At 36.0% G+C, this 19,777-nt stretch overlaps 1 protein-coding gene across 4 annotated transcripts in view; it reads right to left on the bottom strand.

Annotated features, from left to right (window-relative positions):
* The window catches only part of NUP37 (nucleoporin 37), a 45,667-nt gene that overhangs the window by 21,665 nt on the left and 4,225 nt on the right, over positions 1-19,777 (bottom strand). For all 4 annotated transcript variants that reach the window (XM_036253051.1, XM_036253048.1, XM_036253050.1 and 1 more), the window contains 3 exons: positions 12,378-12,502; positions 8,192-8,264; positions 5,150-5,244 (listed from right to left, as the gene is read on the bottom strand). In XM_036253051.1, the coding sequence (XP_036108944.1) occupies positions 5,150-5,244; positions 8,192-8,264; positions 12,378-12,502 (293 nt within the window). The remainder of the gene's footprint in view (positions 1-5,149; positions 5,245-8,191; positions 8,265-12,377; positions 12,503-19,777) is intronic.

The following is a 19,777-nucleotide window of genomic DNA, read 5'->3' as shown; positions in this document are numbered from 1 at the left end:
GGGTCTGGCACCACTGTCTTGTCCCTAAGGATTTGCTTATTCTGCAGATTTTACATAAATGGAATTATATTTTATGTCTAGCTTCTTTCACTTAACATAATGTTTTTAAGTTTTATGCATGTAATATATATGTATCTGTACTTTTACCCTTTTTATAAGAAAATAATATTTCAATGACATACCAAATTTTGTTTATCCATTTATTCATTGATGGACATTTGGGTTGTTTCTTTCTACCTTTTGGCTATTGATAGTACTGCTAGGAACATTCCTTCACAAGTTTCTGTTTGAACATCTGTTTTAAATTCTTTTGGGCATATACCTGTACCCAGGAGCAGAATTGCTGGGTCACACGCTTAACTTCTTGAGGAACTGCCAAACTGTTCACCACAGTGGCTGCACCATTTTACAATCCCACCAGTCAAATCGAAGGGGTTCCAATTTCTACATTCTTGCGCCAACACTTATTTTCTGCTTTAAAAAATATTTATTTATATATTATTTAGTTATCTAGTGTGAAGTGGTATCTCATTGTGCTTTTAAAAAAATTAATTTTAGAGAGAGGAAAGAAGAGGGAGAGAGAAAGCGACTTCGATGTGAGAAACATCCCACACATGCCCCGACTGGGGCTCAAACCCTCAACCTAGGTACAGGCCCTGACTGGGAAGAGAATCGGCAACTTTTAGGTACATGGACTATGCTCCAACTAACTGAGCCACACTGGCTAGAGCAAATTGTACTTTTTTTTTTGGTTAATCCTCACCTGAGGATATTTTCCCATTGACTTTTAGAGAGAGTGGAAGGAAGGGGGAGGCAGAGAAAGAGGGAGAGAAAACATCCATGTGAGAGACACACATTGATTGGTAGCTCCCAAAGGTGCCCCAATCAGGGCTGAGATTGAACCTGCAACCCAGGTACATGCTCTTGACCGGGAATCAAACCCTTCCGTGTGCGGCCTACACTCTATCCACTGAGTCACGCTGGCCAGGGCTCATTGTGCTCTTGATTTGCATTTCCCTAATGACACTCAGCACTTTTTCATGTGCTTGTTTGCTTTTTAAATCTCTCCTTTGGAGAACTGTCTATTAAGCCCTTTGCCCATTTCTTAATTGGGTTGTCTTTACTGCTGAATTATAAGAGTTATTTCGTATTTTGGATGTAAGACCCTTGACATACGTCCAGAAGTTTTAAATTTTGATGAAGTCCAACTTATCCTTTGTTGTTTCTGTTATATACGCTTTTGGTGTCTTATCTATAAAGCCATTGCTAAATGCAAGGTCAGAAAGATTTTCCCGTTTTCTTCTAAGAGTTATCTAGCTAGATGTTGTTGAAAAATTTTGAGTCTATATTTGCAAGGGATATTGGTCTGCAATCTTCTTTTCTTGTAATGTCCCTATCTTTAGTATCAGGGTAATGCTGGTCTTATAGACTGAGTTAGAAAATATTTCCTCCTCTTCTATTTTCTGGAAGCATTTAAGAGATTGGTGTTTACTTCTTGAAATGTCTGACAGATTTCACCAATGAAGCATCTTGTCCTAGGTTTTCTTTGTTAGGAAGTTTTTGATTACTGATTCAACCTCTTTATTTGTTATCAGTCTATTCACATTTAAAAAATTTTTTTCTTGAGGTTTGTTATTTCTGGGAATTTGTCCACCTGATCTAGGTTATCTAATTTGTTGACATATAACTTCACAGTATTCTCTTACTAGCCTTTTTATTTCTGTAAGGTTGGTAGTAATTGCCTCCCTTTTTCTGATTTTACTAGTTGGAATGTTCTCTCTTTTTTTGTGTAGCTAAAGGTTTGTCAATTTTGTTATATTTTTCCTAAGAACCAATTTTTAATGTCATTGATTCTCTCTTCTATTTTCTATTCTTTATTTTTGTTATGTTTTCTACTTCTTTATTTTTTCCTTCTTTCTCTAGCTCTGGGTTTCCTTTGTTCTTTTTCTAGCTCTTTAAGGTGTAAACTGAGGCTGACTTGAGTTCTTTCTTCTTTTTCAATGTAGACATTTACAGTTATAACTTCCTTTGAGCACTGCTTTTGTAGCATCAGATACTTTGCATATTGCATTTTGATTTTCCATCCCCTCAAAGTATTTTCTAATTTCCCTTGTGGTTTCTTCTTTGACCCCCTGGCTGCTTAAGAGTGTGATGTTTAGTTTTCATATATTCATAGATTTTCTATTTCTCTTGATTTCTTGTTCATTCCACTGTGGTCAAAGAAGATGCTTTCTATAATTTCATCTTTTAAAATTTATTTAGATTTCTGTTGAGGCCTAACATATGGTTTATTCTGGAGAATGTTCCATGTGCACTGAGAAACATGTGTATTCTGCTGTTTGTACATGTCTGCTACTGTACATGTTTGTACATAGTTGGTTTATAATGTTGTTCAAATCCACTACTTCCTTACTGACCTTCAGTCTAGTTATTCTATTTAGCATGTCTTTGTTAAGCATTGTATCACTTGCATCTAAAACTACTTCCAAGATGACACAGACTTTGGCTATGACCGAATAAGGATTTCACCACTAACACACAGAACATAGGGCATTATTTGAGCAGAGTGATAGGAATGCTTCCTGAGATGAAAATGGCAATTTTCTCTGCCCAAATTGCATATTTGCCATTTGGCTGATGTCTTTACTTGCAACTTGGCAATTCTATACTTTGAGTTAATGAAGACAGTTGTACTGAAACATTTTTTCTATTATAGTTCATTCCCTCAGAATTCTTTCTTTCCTTTGTTACTGTGAAAGTATATGATACTTACTTTTCTTCCTTACTTAGGTTTCTTGACTTACTTGTATCTTCTGTTTCTTTTAAAAATCTTATCTATACTGCTTACCTTTTGGCCCAAGAAATTTGACTTTAGCCAATCAGAACTGTCCTTTACTTCTAGCTGGCAAACTAAGCCTATGAATTCTACATTCCCATCCCCATCTACTGATAAAATGATGTTATCAATCCCCAAATCTCAGTGATTTACAAAAACAAGCATACATTCCTTGCTCATGGGTCTGTGGGAAGCTTTACTTCATAATACCAGAGGGGTCCATATCTGCTCTGTGGGTTTCTCTTCTAGGGCCAGCAGCTATTTAGGACATGCTCATCTTATAACAAAGACAGAGGGCAGTAGGTCAAGACAAACCAAATTAAACATTTAAAATGTCTGCTGTGTCAGACCTGCTAATATTAAATTGGACTAAACAAAGTCATATGGGCAACAGAATGGGAAAATCTCCTTGAGAGCAACTATTTGATGAACAATAACACCATAAACCACAGTCTAGCAAAATAAGACACTTAGGGACAACATAGTGAGTTTTATAAAAAGTTAAATTTATTAAGCTTAACTTCACTTTGAAGCTAAGCCCTTTGTCCTTTTGAAAGTAATAATGTTCTTTCTTTCATAAAATTATGGTAATAGAAGGCAGTGGAACTTTTAAAATTCTTATTACTCAACAAAATAAAAAGTTGGAAACCCTGAGTTAGTCCCCCAAAATTTTAGGACAATTTTACTAGTCTACAAAAATCCAGGCCTACTATAGGAAAAAGAAATAATAATCACAGACCACTGAATGTGATCCCAGGTCTGCCTGGCTCTTATTCACTATTCAGAAGCTATTCCTTGGCTTGCAAAGACACTCACTTTTCCCCTTCTCAGGTATCATTACTGCAAATGTGCATGATTAGGAAAGTCCATGTTGTAGAGAACTAAAATGTCATTTACTTCTAGTGATCTAATCTAACTTTTATCTTAAAAATGGTCCCATTTACTCTTCAGATCTATATATAACTTGGTTTTGTAATAGTTGGGGCCCTAGAATCTTAATGTCATGTAAATCTTTCATGTCCCTGGCATAAAAATTTAACAGGCGGTACATAAAGAATAATGGTCTATGACTCTATAACTTTAACAAGATGAGCTATTACGAAGATTAAAATTTTAAAAGTAGTTTGTGGTTTTCCTTCCAGTGTGAAAGGACCCATATTTAATAGTTTTGTTATGTGTACAAGTGTTTATGAATACTAATGATTTTGTCATAGCCTTATAAACATTAAAATTATGCAAAATAGCAGCGCAGTGTTTTGTTTTTTTCTCATTTTCTCCCAGTACTGTTGAAAGAAATGAAGCAATTGGCACTTCTATAATGACTGATTCACTCCTTTTGCTCCTGACTCCACAGCGTATTTCTACCTCCTACTCTGGCTCTTCCTCTTGTTTTTTACTTGTAATAGTCTCCAAATTCAGGCACTATTAAAATGTTATAGCACCCTGGCCGGTTTGGCTCAGCGGTTAGAGCGTCGGCCTGCGGTCCCGAGAGACCCGGGTTCGGTTCCCGCTAAGGGCATGTACCTCGGTTGCAGTTTGTCCCCGGCCCTGGTTGGTCGTGTGGGTGGCAGCCACTCGATGTGTCCCTTTCACATCGATGTTTCTCTCTCTCTTCCTCTCTCCCCCTCCCACTCTACCTGAACAAAAAATAGAAAAATATCCTCAGGTGAGGATAAAAAAAAAAAAAAAAAAAAAAATGTTATAGCTACCTCATCAGTTCCAAACTGGGGGTAGGGTAGAATAAGGTGATACTGAAATGTATGATATATACAGAAAACCTTATATAGAGACTTTCAAATTTGTCAAAATACGAATTTCCCATGAGTCTTGCTTTAGCAAATGAAATTTTTAAAAATTATTTATTTATTTATTTTTGTTACAGATGTTTCTCCTTTTTTTCCCCAATGACACCCTTCTCCCCATAGCAAATGAAATTTGCAATTCATTACTAAACACTAACTTACCAGACAGGATCTACGAAATAACTTCACAATATGGCAACTGTCCTTTATTATCCTACTGACCTTGTCCAATGTTGGAGAATTTGACCCGATATATATTTAGATTTCATAAATGTTCAAATATAAAATAAAAGTCAGAGAGGCACCAATGAATCAGCAAGAGAAGTTTCCAAACTGAAAAGAAAACTTAAATCACCAGTTTTGAAACTCACATTGTGTCCTACTCACAATTTAAATGAAGTATCAGTTTGTGGAGCATCTTTGAAGTTACAGTTTCTCTAATTTTTAAAATGTAATTCTTATGAAAATAAAACAAAAATTTAAAGATGTGCTTGTACCATAAGCAACATACCTGCAGGTATGATCATCACTCACACTTGCAATTCCTTGGCCTTCTTTGGGGTCAAACACCAAATCATTAATGAAATCTGAATGGCCCTCTAAAACCTGACATAAAGGGGAAAAATTAATAAGAACACAGGAAAAAAATCTACAATATTCACAACTAATATTTTTATTTCACTGCCTTAAAAGCTTTCACTGCATGCTTCTCTTTTCCATAAATATTTCTTAAGCAATCTGCTATTTTTAAAGCATGATTTATACATCCACTTTTCTGGAAGGTTTATCTTGGAAAGAAGCTGATTATTCAGCACACTGCTATTAGCTTGATCTTTCTTTTCTAGTATGCATTTCTTACAAAAACACAGACTTTTTTTTTTTTTACTGTACCTGTCCTCATATCACCTCCTTTCTCAGTTATTACATAAATCTAGAACTTTCTAGGGGCACTGAGATAGAGTCCTTCTCAATTACTTACCTCATCCCTACTGCTCTGCATACTTGCTGCTGCCTAATAAACACATAGTGTGAACTTCACTTGCTAAGGTCTTCATTCATTTGTTCTTCAATGTGACTGCCAGCGCCGGGGATAGCTAGTATTATCATCCCGCAATCACAACCCACAATTCTGCTTCTGGCCACAGAAGAAACAAAGGGGAAGGTGCAAGGTCGAGGACTATGTGAGCCGGCATGGTCCAATTAGTTTAAATCTTTATAACTGAAATCCTAAACAGGCCTGTCAAATATCAGATATTTAAATATTTTAATGAATATTGTTCTTGCTTCGGAAAACTCAAATTTGATCTCAGTTTTAAGATAAATAGAGTGCTTCTATTTGGAACTGCTACTATTTAGAAATACATCATGAGAAACAAATTTTTGATTTAAACATTCCTGTGTAACTTGAACTCAGCACCTCCAAACATTCTTCAAAGTTCATGCCACAGTCTATAAGACAAACTAAATTAATATTAAATATTTAATGTTTATTAACCCTAGCACACTCTCTTTTTAATCCTCACCTGAGGATATGATTTTGAGGGAAAGAGGGAGGAAGGGGGAGGGAGGGGGGGGAGAGAGAGAGAGAGAAAGAGAGACTGACTGCCTCCTGTACAAGCCCCCACCAGGAATTGAACCTGCAACCTATGTATATGCCCTGACCGGGAATGAAACCCACAACCTTCCAGTGTACAGGACGATGCTCCAACCAACTGAGCTGCCTAGGCAGGGTGCACATTAACTTTTGATGGGTCAAAATTTTATGTGCTATTGGTACACTTGGCTATCACTGGTATAGCCTTACATTAACTGTACAACTGTATGTAGTCCATTATATGTAGCTCAGAGCATTTTTTTCTTTTTACTATTTTCTAAATGATAGAAAAGGTTCATAGTTTCTCTTTGTTTTATAACATTATTCATGTTTTTGATTATAGTCAAGAAGACAATAATGTTCTTATAAAAAACACAATGTAATTTTTAACCCAAACCTACAGCTAATTATTTTTTCCAGCTTTTTTGAGATATTACTGACATATAACACTGTGTAAGTATTAAGATACACCTATATATTACAGAATGATTATCACCATACATGAATTAATACTTCCATCACCTCACATTATTACCCTCACATTTTTTTTATCCTCATCAGGGGCTATATTTTTCATTGATTCTAGAAAGAAAGGAAGGAAGAGAAAGAGAGAGAGAGAGAGAGAGAGAGAGAGAAAGAGAGAGAGGGAGAGAGAAACATCGATGTGAGAGAGAAACATTGATTGGCTGCCTCACATATGTGCCCCAACTGGGAATCGAACCCATGATCCTTCAGTGCACAGGACAATGTTCCAACCAACTAAGCCACACTGGCCAGGGCCCACTTTTGTTTGGTGGTAAGAACATTTAAGTTCTACTCTTAACAACTTTCCAGTATACAATATAGAACTGTTAACTATACTCACATAAAATACATTAGCTCCTAGAACTTGCTCATCTTATGATTTGAAGTTTGTACCCTTTGACCACCATGTCCCCATTTCCCCTACTCCCCAGCCCGATAACCACCATTCTACTCTCTGTTTCTGAGTTCAGCTTTTTAAAATTCCACATATAAGTGAGATCATACAGTATAGTTCACCCTTGCACTATGTGGAGGTTAGGAGTGCTAACCCCCTGATCAGTCAAAAATCTGTGTCTAACTTTTGACTACCCCAAAACTTAACTACCCTCAGTATCTGGTGGGGATTGGTTCCAGGACACCCTGTGGATACAAGAACTTTGAGGATGCTCAAGTTCTCTATATAAAATGGTGTAGACCAATGCATACAGTTGGCTCCCCACATTAGTGCACTCCCAACTGTGAATCAAAACAGAACAGGTGTTTATTGAAAAAAAAATCTACCTAGAAGTGGACCCATGCAGTTCAAACCCATATTGTTCAAGGGTCAACTGTATTTGTCTGACTTATTTTACAGAAGTATTTTTTATACAAATAGAAAACACAAACACAGGGCATACTACATTCAAAGCATTGTTCTAAGTGTTTTATACAAATTAGCCCATAATTCTGTGAGGTAGGTATTATGATTATCCCCATTTTACAGATAAGGAAACGAGCACAAAGAGACTGGGAAGGTGACCAAAGTTGGGCTTCAAACTCCGGTGGTTTGACCCTGTATCTGCACTCTTAATCAATTCGTAATCCTGCCTTGCACTAAGCTATACTGGCCATTTGTTTCCTTGAAGTTCAACTCATAATCTATGTGTGTTCATGTCTACTCCTATACCAACTATGAATTTCTAATTCTCCCTCATTTACTGTGCCAACCTAACATTTTAATTTATTAAAAAGTAATATCAGATTATGAATCTGTAGTCCTTACTATGAACCTAGATACTAGAGTGTAAAATACAGTATATGAAACCCTAAATTACATATTTGAAAGATGACCATAAAAAGTCATCTTAAATTAGGATAAACCCAATCAAAAAAGCAAGAAATAATAAATGTTTTAAAATAAGCTATACATTTAGAAATTATACTTGTCAAGCATACCTTATATTCGTTTTTATCCTGAAGATCTGAAGTAAACAATCTAATTTTCATATCAGCACCTGAAGTACAAAATCTGGAAGCAAAAAAAATAAAGACAAACATACTTTTAGCTTCTGTAAATGAAAGTTTTCCTATACCTTCCTAATCCCCTCCCATCGCCAAAGCTATTTTCATACCTTATGCTTTCTTTTGGGCATAAGGAACATGTTGTGACTCTGTCATAAACAATGTTACAGAGCCATTCCTAAAAGCAGAAGGTACTTACACACACACACACACACAAACTAGTATATTCTGGATTTGTCTCTTCAAAAACGAAAGTGCATAATTTTATTATAAATCACCATGTCAATTTAACTTTTTATTAAAAGTGTAAAAGATGTGATTTTAAAAGTATCTTCATTTTAGCTAGGTCAATATTAGACATTAAAAACACCATTACACATCTACCTCAGCTTCTTCAGTTATATATAAGCCTTCTTACTTTTTCTGTTCCTCTAAATAAATTCAATAGATGAAAGAGTGAAAAGGTTCAATCTTTTTATACTCGTAAAAGCGGGTACATTTATATCCACTAAAAACTGGAGTATTATTTGTACTGACCCTAAACTTTAAGATACTTTTCAGCAATTCACCAATGTACAAATACACTAAAAAAACAAAATTTAAGCAGTAACTATTTTTTGAACTAGTTTGTCGAGACAAAATAAAAATTCTATTCATATAATGAAAAATAAAGTTTATTTCTAATTGTTTTAGTTGAATGAGTATCAAACAGATCTAAATTTCTTTAGTTCTCACTACACTCAAGTTAAGCATTTTTTCCCTCAAATAATAAATTTATTTAATAACATTTAAAGTAAATAAAAGCAAGGCTTCTGATCTATAGACTTGGATGTGTTGATACATCTCTGTGACCACCTCTTTTCAGTGACGGGAGGGCACCTGTAGGACCTCAGTGATATACAGGGTGGGGCAAAAGTAGGTTTACAGGTGGGAGTATAAGTAACACAGAATTTATTCCTGTTTTATTATTAAAAATATTATTTTCCATACAAACAACTGTAAACCTACTTTTGCCCCACCTGTACATATCTTTTTTTGGTCATGTATGCTGTATTTCATACATACAAATAAAAGGTAAGAAAAACTAAAGAACAAAACCTATTCTTCCTAATTGGCCTTTTTTGAACTTGTCCCTTTTCTGTTTTGGGTGTTCCTTACTTCTCCAGAGGAAACTCTAGAACAAATCTGCTACAACATCACTAATGTGAGGCTCTCTCCTAAAGCCATGTTCTCATAGTTATGTCATAAAGAAGTCACTGAAAAAAATCTGTTCAAAATCTCATCTCTAAAACAGATTAAGGCTATTTCAGAAGGTTTTTAAAAGAAATATCTCAAGCAAAAGTGTTTGTAAAGGTATTACTATAAAATGAGGCCAACTTCAGTAAAAACATAAGAGAACAAAGGAGTTACAAGACTCAAAGTATCTTTATATCTTTACTTAAAAACAATTAATTAAAAAATTTTATTAAGATTAAAAATAAACAAATCACAAAACCTTTATGGCCAACATGTCTTGTTCCACTTTTCTCTAAATCTCTGCTGCTTTAGTTTAAACATGTTAAGGGCATTTATATCATTCTTTAATTAAACCAGAAAACCTCAGAGAACTGAAATAAGGTGAATAGTTTACTCTCCATCAAGTGAGTATGAGAAAAGAGGAGAGGGAGGGAGAGAACAAAATTTAAGGTAACTAAATGCTAAAGATAAAATAAAAAATATTAGGTGTATATATGGCATTTAAAAAATTGCTGTATATTATAAACTTGATATAGTAAGTGTATATTATTTTTATAATAAAAATATTTAATTGATTTGAAAACAACAAAACTGTGCCGTCAGCTTGCTCTAAAAATATTGTTTTTTAAATTAATGGCTGGTTAATGTTTTGAGTTTATAATTTATATTGGTACAGTTCCAAAATGGATTTGAAGCAGCTAATCAAAAAGCAACAACAACAAAAAAGATGAAACAATACAGCAAATCCATTAAAAAGAGGACAGGAAAACAGGTGCCAAGTAAAACCATGGGAAGAAGAGGGTTCTCCAGTTTTCAAAATCTGCTAGAGAATACAAAGACTGCTGACTGACTGCCTCTTCTTTAGCTCCAGTCTCTGAAGACTTCCTTTTACTACAAAAGGAAATGAACAGCACACTGGCTATTAACAATGACATATATGTTGATAAAAGCTGTTGCGCCGATTATTTAAAATTCAGATAGCTAATACCTGTAAACAAATCAGAGAGCATGTTCATAATCTTGTTGTAGGTGAAGATTCCTTAAGTAGGAAATAGAATGCACAAGTAGTGCTCAACACCAGTAGTCACCAGGAAATGTCATTGCGGTACCACCAAAATGCTAAAATTAAAGATTGCTAAAAATAAATGCTGGAGAATAGGTAGACAGTGTTGAACATCCTTAGATTACTGGTGGGAATATAAAATGGTAGAATCATTATAGAAACTGGTACTTTCTTAAAATGTTAAACACACATCTACACTTCAATTCAGTAACTCTACTCCTAAGAGAAATGGAGTCATATACCCACCACTAAAAGCTGTATACAGAGACGCTCATAGCAGCTTTAGTCATAATAGCTAAAAACTGCAAACTGCCCGACATCCATTTAGGTGAGAGTATATAAATTACAGGACATTTATACAATGTAATGGAATATTCCTCAAAAATAAAAAGAAATGAACCAATGGCATACACACCATGGATGAATCTCAAAATTAAGCCAGACACAAAAAGATATATTCTGTATAGTTTCATTTACATAAAGTTCTAAAATAGGCAAAACTAATTTCTGGTAATAGAAATGGCATCAATGGTTGCTTTGGCAGGGGATGCAGCACAGGACCTGACTGGGAAGGAGCCCAAAGAATCTTTTGCGTTGATAGAAATGCTAAGTATGACCAGTGAGGGGGTTATACAATGTATGCATTTTTCAACACTGATGAAACTGTACCCATAAGAGTTGAGAATTATCCCTTAATTTAAAGAAGTTAGGTTAGCTCAGGCCTGGCTGGTGAGGCTCAGCGGGGTGGGTGTCATCACATGCACCGAAGGTTGCTGGTTTGAGTCCCGGTGAGGGCACATGCCCAGGTTGCAGGCTCCATCCCCGTTCGGGAGCTGATTGGTATTTCACTCTCACTTTTTCCCTTTCCCATCCTCTCTCTCTCTAAAAATCAATTTAAAAAACCTTAAAAAAATTAGGTTAGCTCAGTAAAAGCTAACTTGTGGAGGGCTAAATACTGTTTACTAAAAGAAGACATATCTTTTAGACATGGTATTTGTGGAAGCAAGGTGTTTTGTTTTTTTTTTTTTTTTATCCTCACCCGAGGACATTTTTTGCATTTATCTTCAGATAGAGCGGGAGGGAGAGAGGGAGGGAGAGAAACATCAATGTGAGAGAGACACATTGACTGGCTGCCACCCACACAACCCCAACCGGGGCCAGGGACAAACTGCAACCAAGGTTGGCGCCCTTAGTGGGAACTGAACCCGGGACTCTGGTCCGCAGGCCAATGCTCTAACTCCTGAGCCAAAAGGCCCAGGGCTAGGTTAGCATTTTGTAACAAACCTTAAGTGATCTGACATAGTATGGCCCTTGTGAGGAAGGTCTTAGCAGGTAGCGTTATGGTGTTTCTCAAAAAACAATCATTCTTTTCAAATGCTTTCTCAAAAACCGAAGCACAAAGATTAGATTACTTGTATGTACTGTTAAACATAAAAATGTGACCTTGGTTTATGTATAGGGCAGAAAGGTTGATTAATGACTCTAATTTAATTCTTTTAACAGAGTTATACTTTCAATCAGTGGGTAAATTCAGTGAAGAATCTGGGAAGACTTAAAATGATTCAGAGGAATCTCAGGTAGAGAGCTTTGTTGTTAAGCCCAGACATGTGCTCAAGGCATCACTGCCATGACTGCATTATTTAAACCACAAATTAAGACAATAAGCTTAAATTTTGAAATAACAGAAAATGTTAAAATATCCACTATCTAGAGTTGGAGAAAAATGGAAACAGAGAGAAAAAGTCCTTAATGATCAAAGGCTTCAGATCACTTAACACAGAGGACGTTAATAAACACTGCACTTAATAATTTTAAACTTACTTGATTACTGCAGGCAATGAATCAAGTCTAGTCTCTGGGCTCCAAGCTATGCCACCAACCCTGACTCCATGGTGAATTGTTTGCAGTGTTTTATACTGAAGTCCTCCAATATCTGCTTCGTCCTCCTAAGCACATACAGCAAATGTTAAAAGTTATGAGAACAAACAACATAATATTCTGTATTTCATTACAATAAAAGAATTTACCAGGAGGCCATGTACAGTTAAGTCCTCACTTAATGTCATTGATAGGTTCTTGAAAGTGACAACTTTAAGCAAAATTAGATATAACAAAACCAATTTTATCAGAGGCTATTTGATATAAACGAGTTAAATTCCTGACATATTCCTAGTCACAAAAATACCACCGAATTTCTAAATAAAGACCTAAACAATTTCTAATATTAAACATCTAAATGTGAGCTATACTTTCATGTAAGAAAGATTAACAAGAAAATAATTTTTCAACCTGCTATTCCAGTTCAGGGTTGTGGGTGGCTAGAGCATCTCCCAGCAGCACAGGGTACAAGGCAGGAACCCACCCTGGACCAGATGCCCTTCCATCCCAGGGCATACTCAATACACATCACACTCACTCAGACTGGGACAAACTGGAGTACCCAGAATAAACCCATACAGATTTGGGGAGAATGTGCAAACTACACACAGAATCTATTTTTTTTTTTTAGTCTCATCAATGCTATAACAAATGACGCTGAGCACGGCCGGTGTGGCTCAGTGGTTGAGCACTGACCCATGCACCAAGAAGTAGCTGGTTTGATTCCCAGTCAGAGCACATGCCCAGGTTGTGGGTCCGATACCTCAGTGGGAGTAATGCAGAAGGCGGTCAATTGATGTTCTCGCTCATCAATGTTTCTCTCTGTCTCTGTCTCTCTCCCCCCCACCTCTAAAATCAAAAAAGAAAAAAGGAATTTAAAAACAAAACAAAATGATGTTGAACTAAAAAAGACACAGTCCAAAGATCTGCTGTATAGTCTTCTGAAAAGTTTAAGAACCGACTGGATATTGAGCTTTAACTGGTTCACTGAACAACAACAAAAATATCCAAAACTGCCTAAGCCTCACAAAAATAACTCTCAAAGGTAACAAAAAACAAACAGTAAACACGTTATACTTCGTCACATTACTTAGGAGATGTTTTATGACTAACAGTAAACATACTTCACAGCAACTATGAAAATGGAATGCTCTAAGAATCAGAATATTCTAGGTAAATGAATTACCAAGGATTAGCAACTAACAACATAAAACACACACACACACACACACACACACACACACCATAGTTTTATGTACAAGATACTCTGAAACCTTATGATGATGCAAAGTCATTATAATGAGTAACACTGATTTTCACAAAGTATTATATATGGCAACACATGAGTAAGATGTTACAAACTGTTCATCTAGAATACTATTAGTGTATTGATAGTGGATATGCAAGTAACAATGTGTTAATTTATTCCTCTGGATATTTGATTTTGGGTAAGATGTTTAATGAAGTCAGCTTATTTACCTGGTTCAGTATTACTGAGAAGATTTCAGTCTATTATCATGGGAAGATAAAGGAAAAAATGAATTTTCCAAAGTCAAGTAATCTATGTCTGGGAATTAGGGCAATGACCTGCAAAACTTTCTCAGTATAAAATTAATGCAAAAATACAAATCCAGAGAAGTCACCAAGCATTGAGGTATGTAGTTATCTTTTTTTTTTAATCCTCACCCGAGGACATTTTTCCCATTTTTTATTCAGATAGAGCAGGAGGGAGAGAGAGAAAGAGAGAGAGAGAGAAACATTGATGTGAAAGGGACCCATTGAGTGACCACCACCCACATGACCCAACCAGGGCCGGGGACAAACTGCAGCCAAGGTACATGCCCTTAGCGGGAACCGAACCCAGGTCTCTGTGGACCGCAGGTTGCCGCTCTAATCGCTGAGCCAAACCGGCCAGGGCGAGGTATGTAACTATCTTAAGGGCATCTGCCCACATCCAATAACTAACAGCTATAGTTTGACAGAAGATAAAGCTCAATGACTGGCTAAGATGCCTGCAGATCAGAGACCTTTGCATACATCTAGGACCTTTAATGGGGAAGTAGGAAAAAAACCCCAAAACCCAAAACTGCCATGTAAAATACCTATCACGGGTACAACTCAAATGAGAAAAAAAAGTCACTTGTGAGAAATCCCAGCCATTTGCTGGCCCTAACATGAATTTGGGGCTTGAATTCACATTAACTATGTGTTCCAGGAAATGACAATTGATTTTAAAATGGTCATATGTTGGGCAGTGGCCCTACACACTGGAGAAAGGCATATTCTTTCTGGGTGATCTACTTCTACCCAGATCTCAGTAAGTTCCCACAGATACAACTTAAGCAAATGTGATCTTATATGCATGCACTCCTATACAAATACAAACAGAAGAATAGAATGTGCAAGGACATTAGATTAAAAAGTCAGATAGCCCTGGCTGGTTTGGCTCAGCGGTTAGAGCATTGGCCTGCGGTCCGGAGAGACCCGGGTTCGGTTCCCCCTAAGGGCACGTACCTTGGTTGCAGTTTGTCCCCAGCCCTGGTTGGGTCGTGTGGGTGGCAGCCACTCGATGTGTCGCTTTCACGTCGATGTCTCTCTCTCTCTCTCTCTCTCTCTCACTCTATCTGAACAAAATATCGAAAAATGTCCTCGGGCGAGGATTAAAAAAAAAAAGTTAGATAAAAATGATACATTTTAAAGGAGACAGAAGAGTTATCAACATGAGATTGTACAAAATGACCAGGCAGATTAAAAAAACAACAACAAAAAACTAAACTTTATCATGGAAAAAAAAGTCAATGCTTACAGTAGCTAGAAGACAGATTTGAAAAAAATTACTCAGAACATAGCAAACAGAAGACAAAAAGATGGTAGGAGGGATTCAATAAAAAGTTCCACCATATATCTAATTTGGGTTGTAGGAGCAAACAGAGGAAATGGGGGAAGAGACAATATTTGAAGAGAGAATGGCAAAGGATTCTCCACAACTGAAGATATGCACCAATATACATATTCAGTAAGTGCAATAAATCCTAGGCAGCTGAAAAAAACCCTGCTGCTAGATAAAACATCGTGAAACTTTAGAACAAACACAAAAACTCCTATGGTATTATTTGCAGAGGGGAGGAGGAAGGAAGGGTGGGGAGCAGCAGAGGCAGGAGGAGGGAAAGGGGGAATGAAAGACTGAGTGAGAGGGAGGAGGAAAAGGAGGAAAAGGGGGGGAAGGGAAGGTGAGAGAGATATCTTCTTAACAGTAGCCAGAAAAAAAGACAGGCTTTCCTATAAGAGATTTCAAAAAAAATTAGAATGACCATCAACTTTTCAGCAGAAACATAGGAAGACAATGGAATAGTATCTCCAAAATGATGAGAGAAAAAACTAGCATTTTAGACACACAAAACTGTTTCCTTTCCAAGAATAAAACTGTACTAAAGAGAAACAAAAATTTAAGAGTTAGCATTAATAAACTCTAACTAAAGATATCCTAAAGCAGCCTGCCAAATCTGACCTATGGCCTGGGTTTGTACGGCCCACCAGTTAAGAACCACTTTCATGTTAAAAAAATTTTTTTTTAAATTGATTTTAGAGAAGAAGGGAGAAGGAAAGAGACAGAAACATCAACGAGCGGGAACATCTATTGGCCACCTCCTCATGCACCCCTCCTCCCCAGTGGAGATATGGCCCACAAGCTGGGCATGTGCTCTGACCAGGAATTGAACCAGCGACCTCTTGATGCATGGGTCTACACTCAACCACTGAGCCACACCGGCCAGGTTCATTTTCATATTTTCTATTTCAAAGAATAATTTGAAAGGGATACCTTAAGTCACTGGAAGGGCCTAAAGTATTTACTATGTGGTCCTTTACAAAAAAAGTTTAGTCGTAAACTCTTTCCTATTAGTAAAAGATGTGCTTTAGAGTGAAGAAAAATGACCCCAGAAGGAAGGACTCAGATGTAAGAAACAATGAGTAAAAACAAAAAAGAAGCAAAGACAAACAGGTGGGTAAATTAAACAAATGTTAGCCACATAAAACAACATCAAATCTGTGGGGTAAAATAAAAAGAAAAATGATATGACAACAACGGAAGTTTGGAGGGGATGATAATAATCCATGTGTCAAAGGTCCTTGATTTATTCATGAAGAAGTTAAAGATATTAATTTTGACTTTGTTTAATTAAGTATGTGTGTTAAAGTGTCTTTGGTAAGCATTAAAGGAAGAAAAATAATAGTAAAAATCTAAAAGTCACCCAAATATCCAATAGAGAAATAGATAACTGTGGTATATTTATATTGTAAAACACTATACAGCAGTGAAAATAAGTGAAATTGAACATGGAGAAATCTAACAAATATGTCAATAGCAACATACTAGAGAACATAAGATAGAATAATTGCATTGATATAAAGTTTAAAACATGAAAAGCAATACATTGATTTGCAACCTCTACACATATGGTAATCCTATATAGAACAAGGAATCAGCAACACAAACATTCAGATATGGTTACTTCTTGGAGGTGAGAAGGGCAGGAAGGGAAGAATACCCAGGGGGCTTCAAAAGAATTGCTAATGTTCCATTTCTTAAGCTAGGTACATAGGGATCTATTTTATTACTCTTCTCTATACCTTATATTGATAACATATGTTTTAAAATACATTTTATAAGCTTAAAATATTGTGATTTTAAAAATAAACCATGGTTTTGCTATTTAAATTAATACCCTAACTGGGTCTAGAGACAAAAGCAAAATTTTTCATGACAAATATGCCCAAGGAATCTTTTGTATTAAATAACTATAGTTATCATTTATAAAAGTTTATCGAATTATAAAATATCAAGGAAAGCCAGGCTGGTGTGGCTCAGTGGTTGAGCGTCGACCCATATACCAAGAGGTCGCCGGTTCGATTCCGGGTCAGGGCACATGCCCAGGTTGTGGGCCAAATCACCAGTGGGGAGCATACAGGAGGCGGTCAATCAATGTTTCTCTCTCTCTCTCTCTCTCTCCTCTCCCTTCCTCTCTCTCTCTCTAAAATCAATAAAGAAAAAAATATATGTATATATTATACATCTCTTTCTCTACATAATTCAGATATCCCTTGAAAATGAATTACATTTCAGGTGAACTTAGTTAGCAGCAAAATGTTTTTCCATAAATGAAAAAAGAACAAAAATGCATTTATCAAGGAAAGAAAAACACTCAAATTTTATTACTTCATAATTTGTATGTATGATAACTGTATGGCTAACAGCCAGGTATACCAAGGCAGCAACCACTAAGCAATTTTAAAATAAGGGTAGAAGCTTAATCATAGCTGACTTCATAGTTTGGGTTTCATCTATTTTTCTACACTCAACAAATCAATCTTCTAAAAATGAAGTGATTTTTTTTTTTTTAACCATAAAAACAGACATTATTTTGCTACTGTAATAATAGTGTTGACAATTAGGTCCTGCAATTTGTTATTCAAAGTATATATGAAATTAATGGGTGGTCATGGGGATAAAGAAATCCCAGGGACTGTACAGCCTAAGCTTTATGTATTACCAGTGAAACCTTTTTTCCTGGCAGCAATGTTTGCCACTGAGCCAACGAAAAGGCCAGGGTGTGTGTGTGTGGTATAGGCAGAGACAAATGCTATTTTGGGTGCAGGCAGTATTGTATAGGCAGGAAATTAAGATACTTTGGAAAACTTGCTATAACACAAATCATTATACAAGGCTCTGGCATATTTGAGGTTGGAGCAAAGCCAGGTTGGTGAAAGGGCTATTCTAAGGATCTGAAATGGGCAGGCCTTCCTACTACACCCATTTAAGGCCAAATGCAGAATTTTAGTTAGATGAGACTGTGAGGTTTACCTAGTCCTCATCTTTCATTGAATGCGTGAATCTCTAGTACAGCACCTGAAAAAAATTTTTATAACTCTTCTCTGAATTTATTCAAAGTTATTAACTACAAATTACACTTATGGTAAGAGGGAACTAGCTACTTCTTGGGGAGCTTATTCCATTTGGGGTAGATCTAATTATTACAAGAGTTCTCTTTAACATTTAACTAAAATCTCTTTCCATGTAAATTCTACTCATGACTCCAAATTCTGCTCTCTGGAACCACACAGAGTTAAGTCTAATTCAGTGATGGCAAATATCTGGCCATAGCTGATTCCCCCTTAGGGGAACAGACTCAAATAAGGTGCTTTGGCATCTGTCCTAAAGAACTGTAAGCAACAACTCCACTCAAACAGAATTGACAAATAATACAAAATACATTTACCATTCTGAGTCTAATCCCTCTTTTATATGACAGTTTTAAACATTTTAATATCATTCTGAAACCAAGTACATTATCCTCTTTAAATCAGAATACACTGCTGAGAACTGAAGAACATATTAAACATTACTGTCACTTTATAGAGAATATAGAGCTATGCTGTCTAATATGGTAGCTACTAGCCACATGGGGCTTTTAAGCACTTGATGTATGGCTAGTTCAAGCAGAGACATGTACAGTTTATAAAGTGCAAAATCCATACCAGATTTCAAAAGTATAAAAGAATATAAAATATCTCATTAATAATTTTTATATTGGTTATGCATAAAGTATTTTGGATATGGTAGGTAAAAAATTAATTTCAACTGGTTTTCACTTTCTATAATGTGGTTACTACAACATTTAAATTTATATTTATGGCTCACAATATATTTCTATTGGCCAGCACTGAATTAGCTCTCTTTGGCAGTTTAATCATTGCAATGATTCATGGTGACCATCCAGGTGATTAAAAACCAAAGTCACAACTTTCCCTTTTAGCTCTAGCAATCTGGCATTTTAAGACCTTATATTCATCTTTAATAAATTTTAGCTTGTTCAACTTGATCGATTAATTCAATCTATTACACAATATTTGGATTCTGAGCTGAGTCTGACACACAATATGTGCACAGAAAATATGTTAAATGAAGTCTGCCATCCAAAACGTTAGGTTCATGTTCTCAGCTTCATGTTCTTGCTTAAATCAAGTGTTCTCATCCAAGTCCCAGTAGAGGCCTTACCTCATTACTGGTGAACCTCCAAACAGACTTAGAAACTTTGATGCTCTCTCTCCTCTCTACACATAGAACTTTTATAGAAGTTTTCTTATTTCGCTGGTTTACATTTAAACATCTTTCGGGCAGGGTCCTTGTTTTTTTAACATATGCACCACTAATTCCGACACCCGATCTGCACTTCATGAATAATATCTGACAAATACATGACACTAATCAATACTATCATTCAACTGAAATTTCCATCTTTCAAAAGAACACTTTGAGATCCTGATAAATGCTTTGTTGAAATTCA

The sequence above is a fragment of the Molossus molossus genome, unplaced genomic scaffold (genome assembly GCF_014108415.1).
Source record: "Molossus molossus isolate mMolMol1 unplaced genomic scaffold, mMolMol1.p scaffold_m16_p_10, whole genome shotgun sequence".
Taxonomy (NCBI): domain Eukaryota; kingdom Metazoa; phylum Chordata; class Mammalia; order Chiroptera; family Molossidae; genus Molossus; species Molossus molossus.
This window is presented reverse-complemented; position numbering and strand designations above follow the sequence as displayed.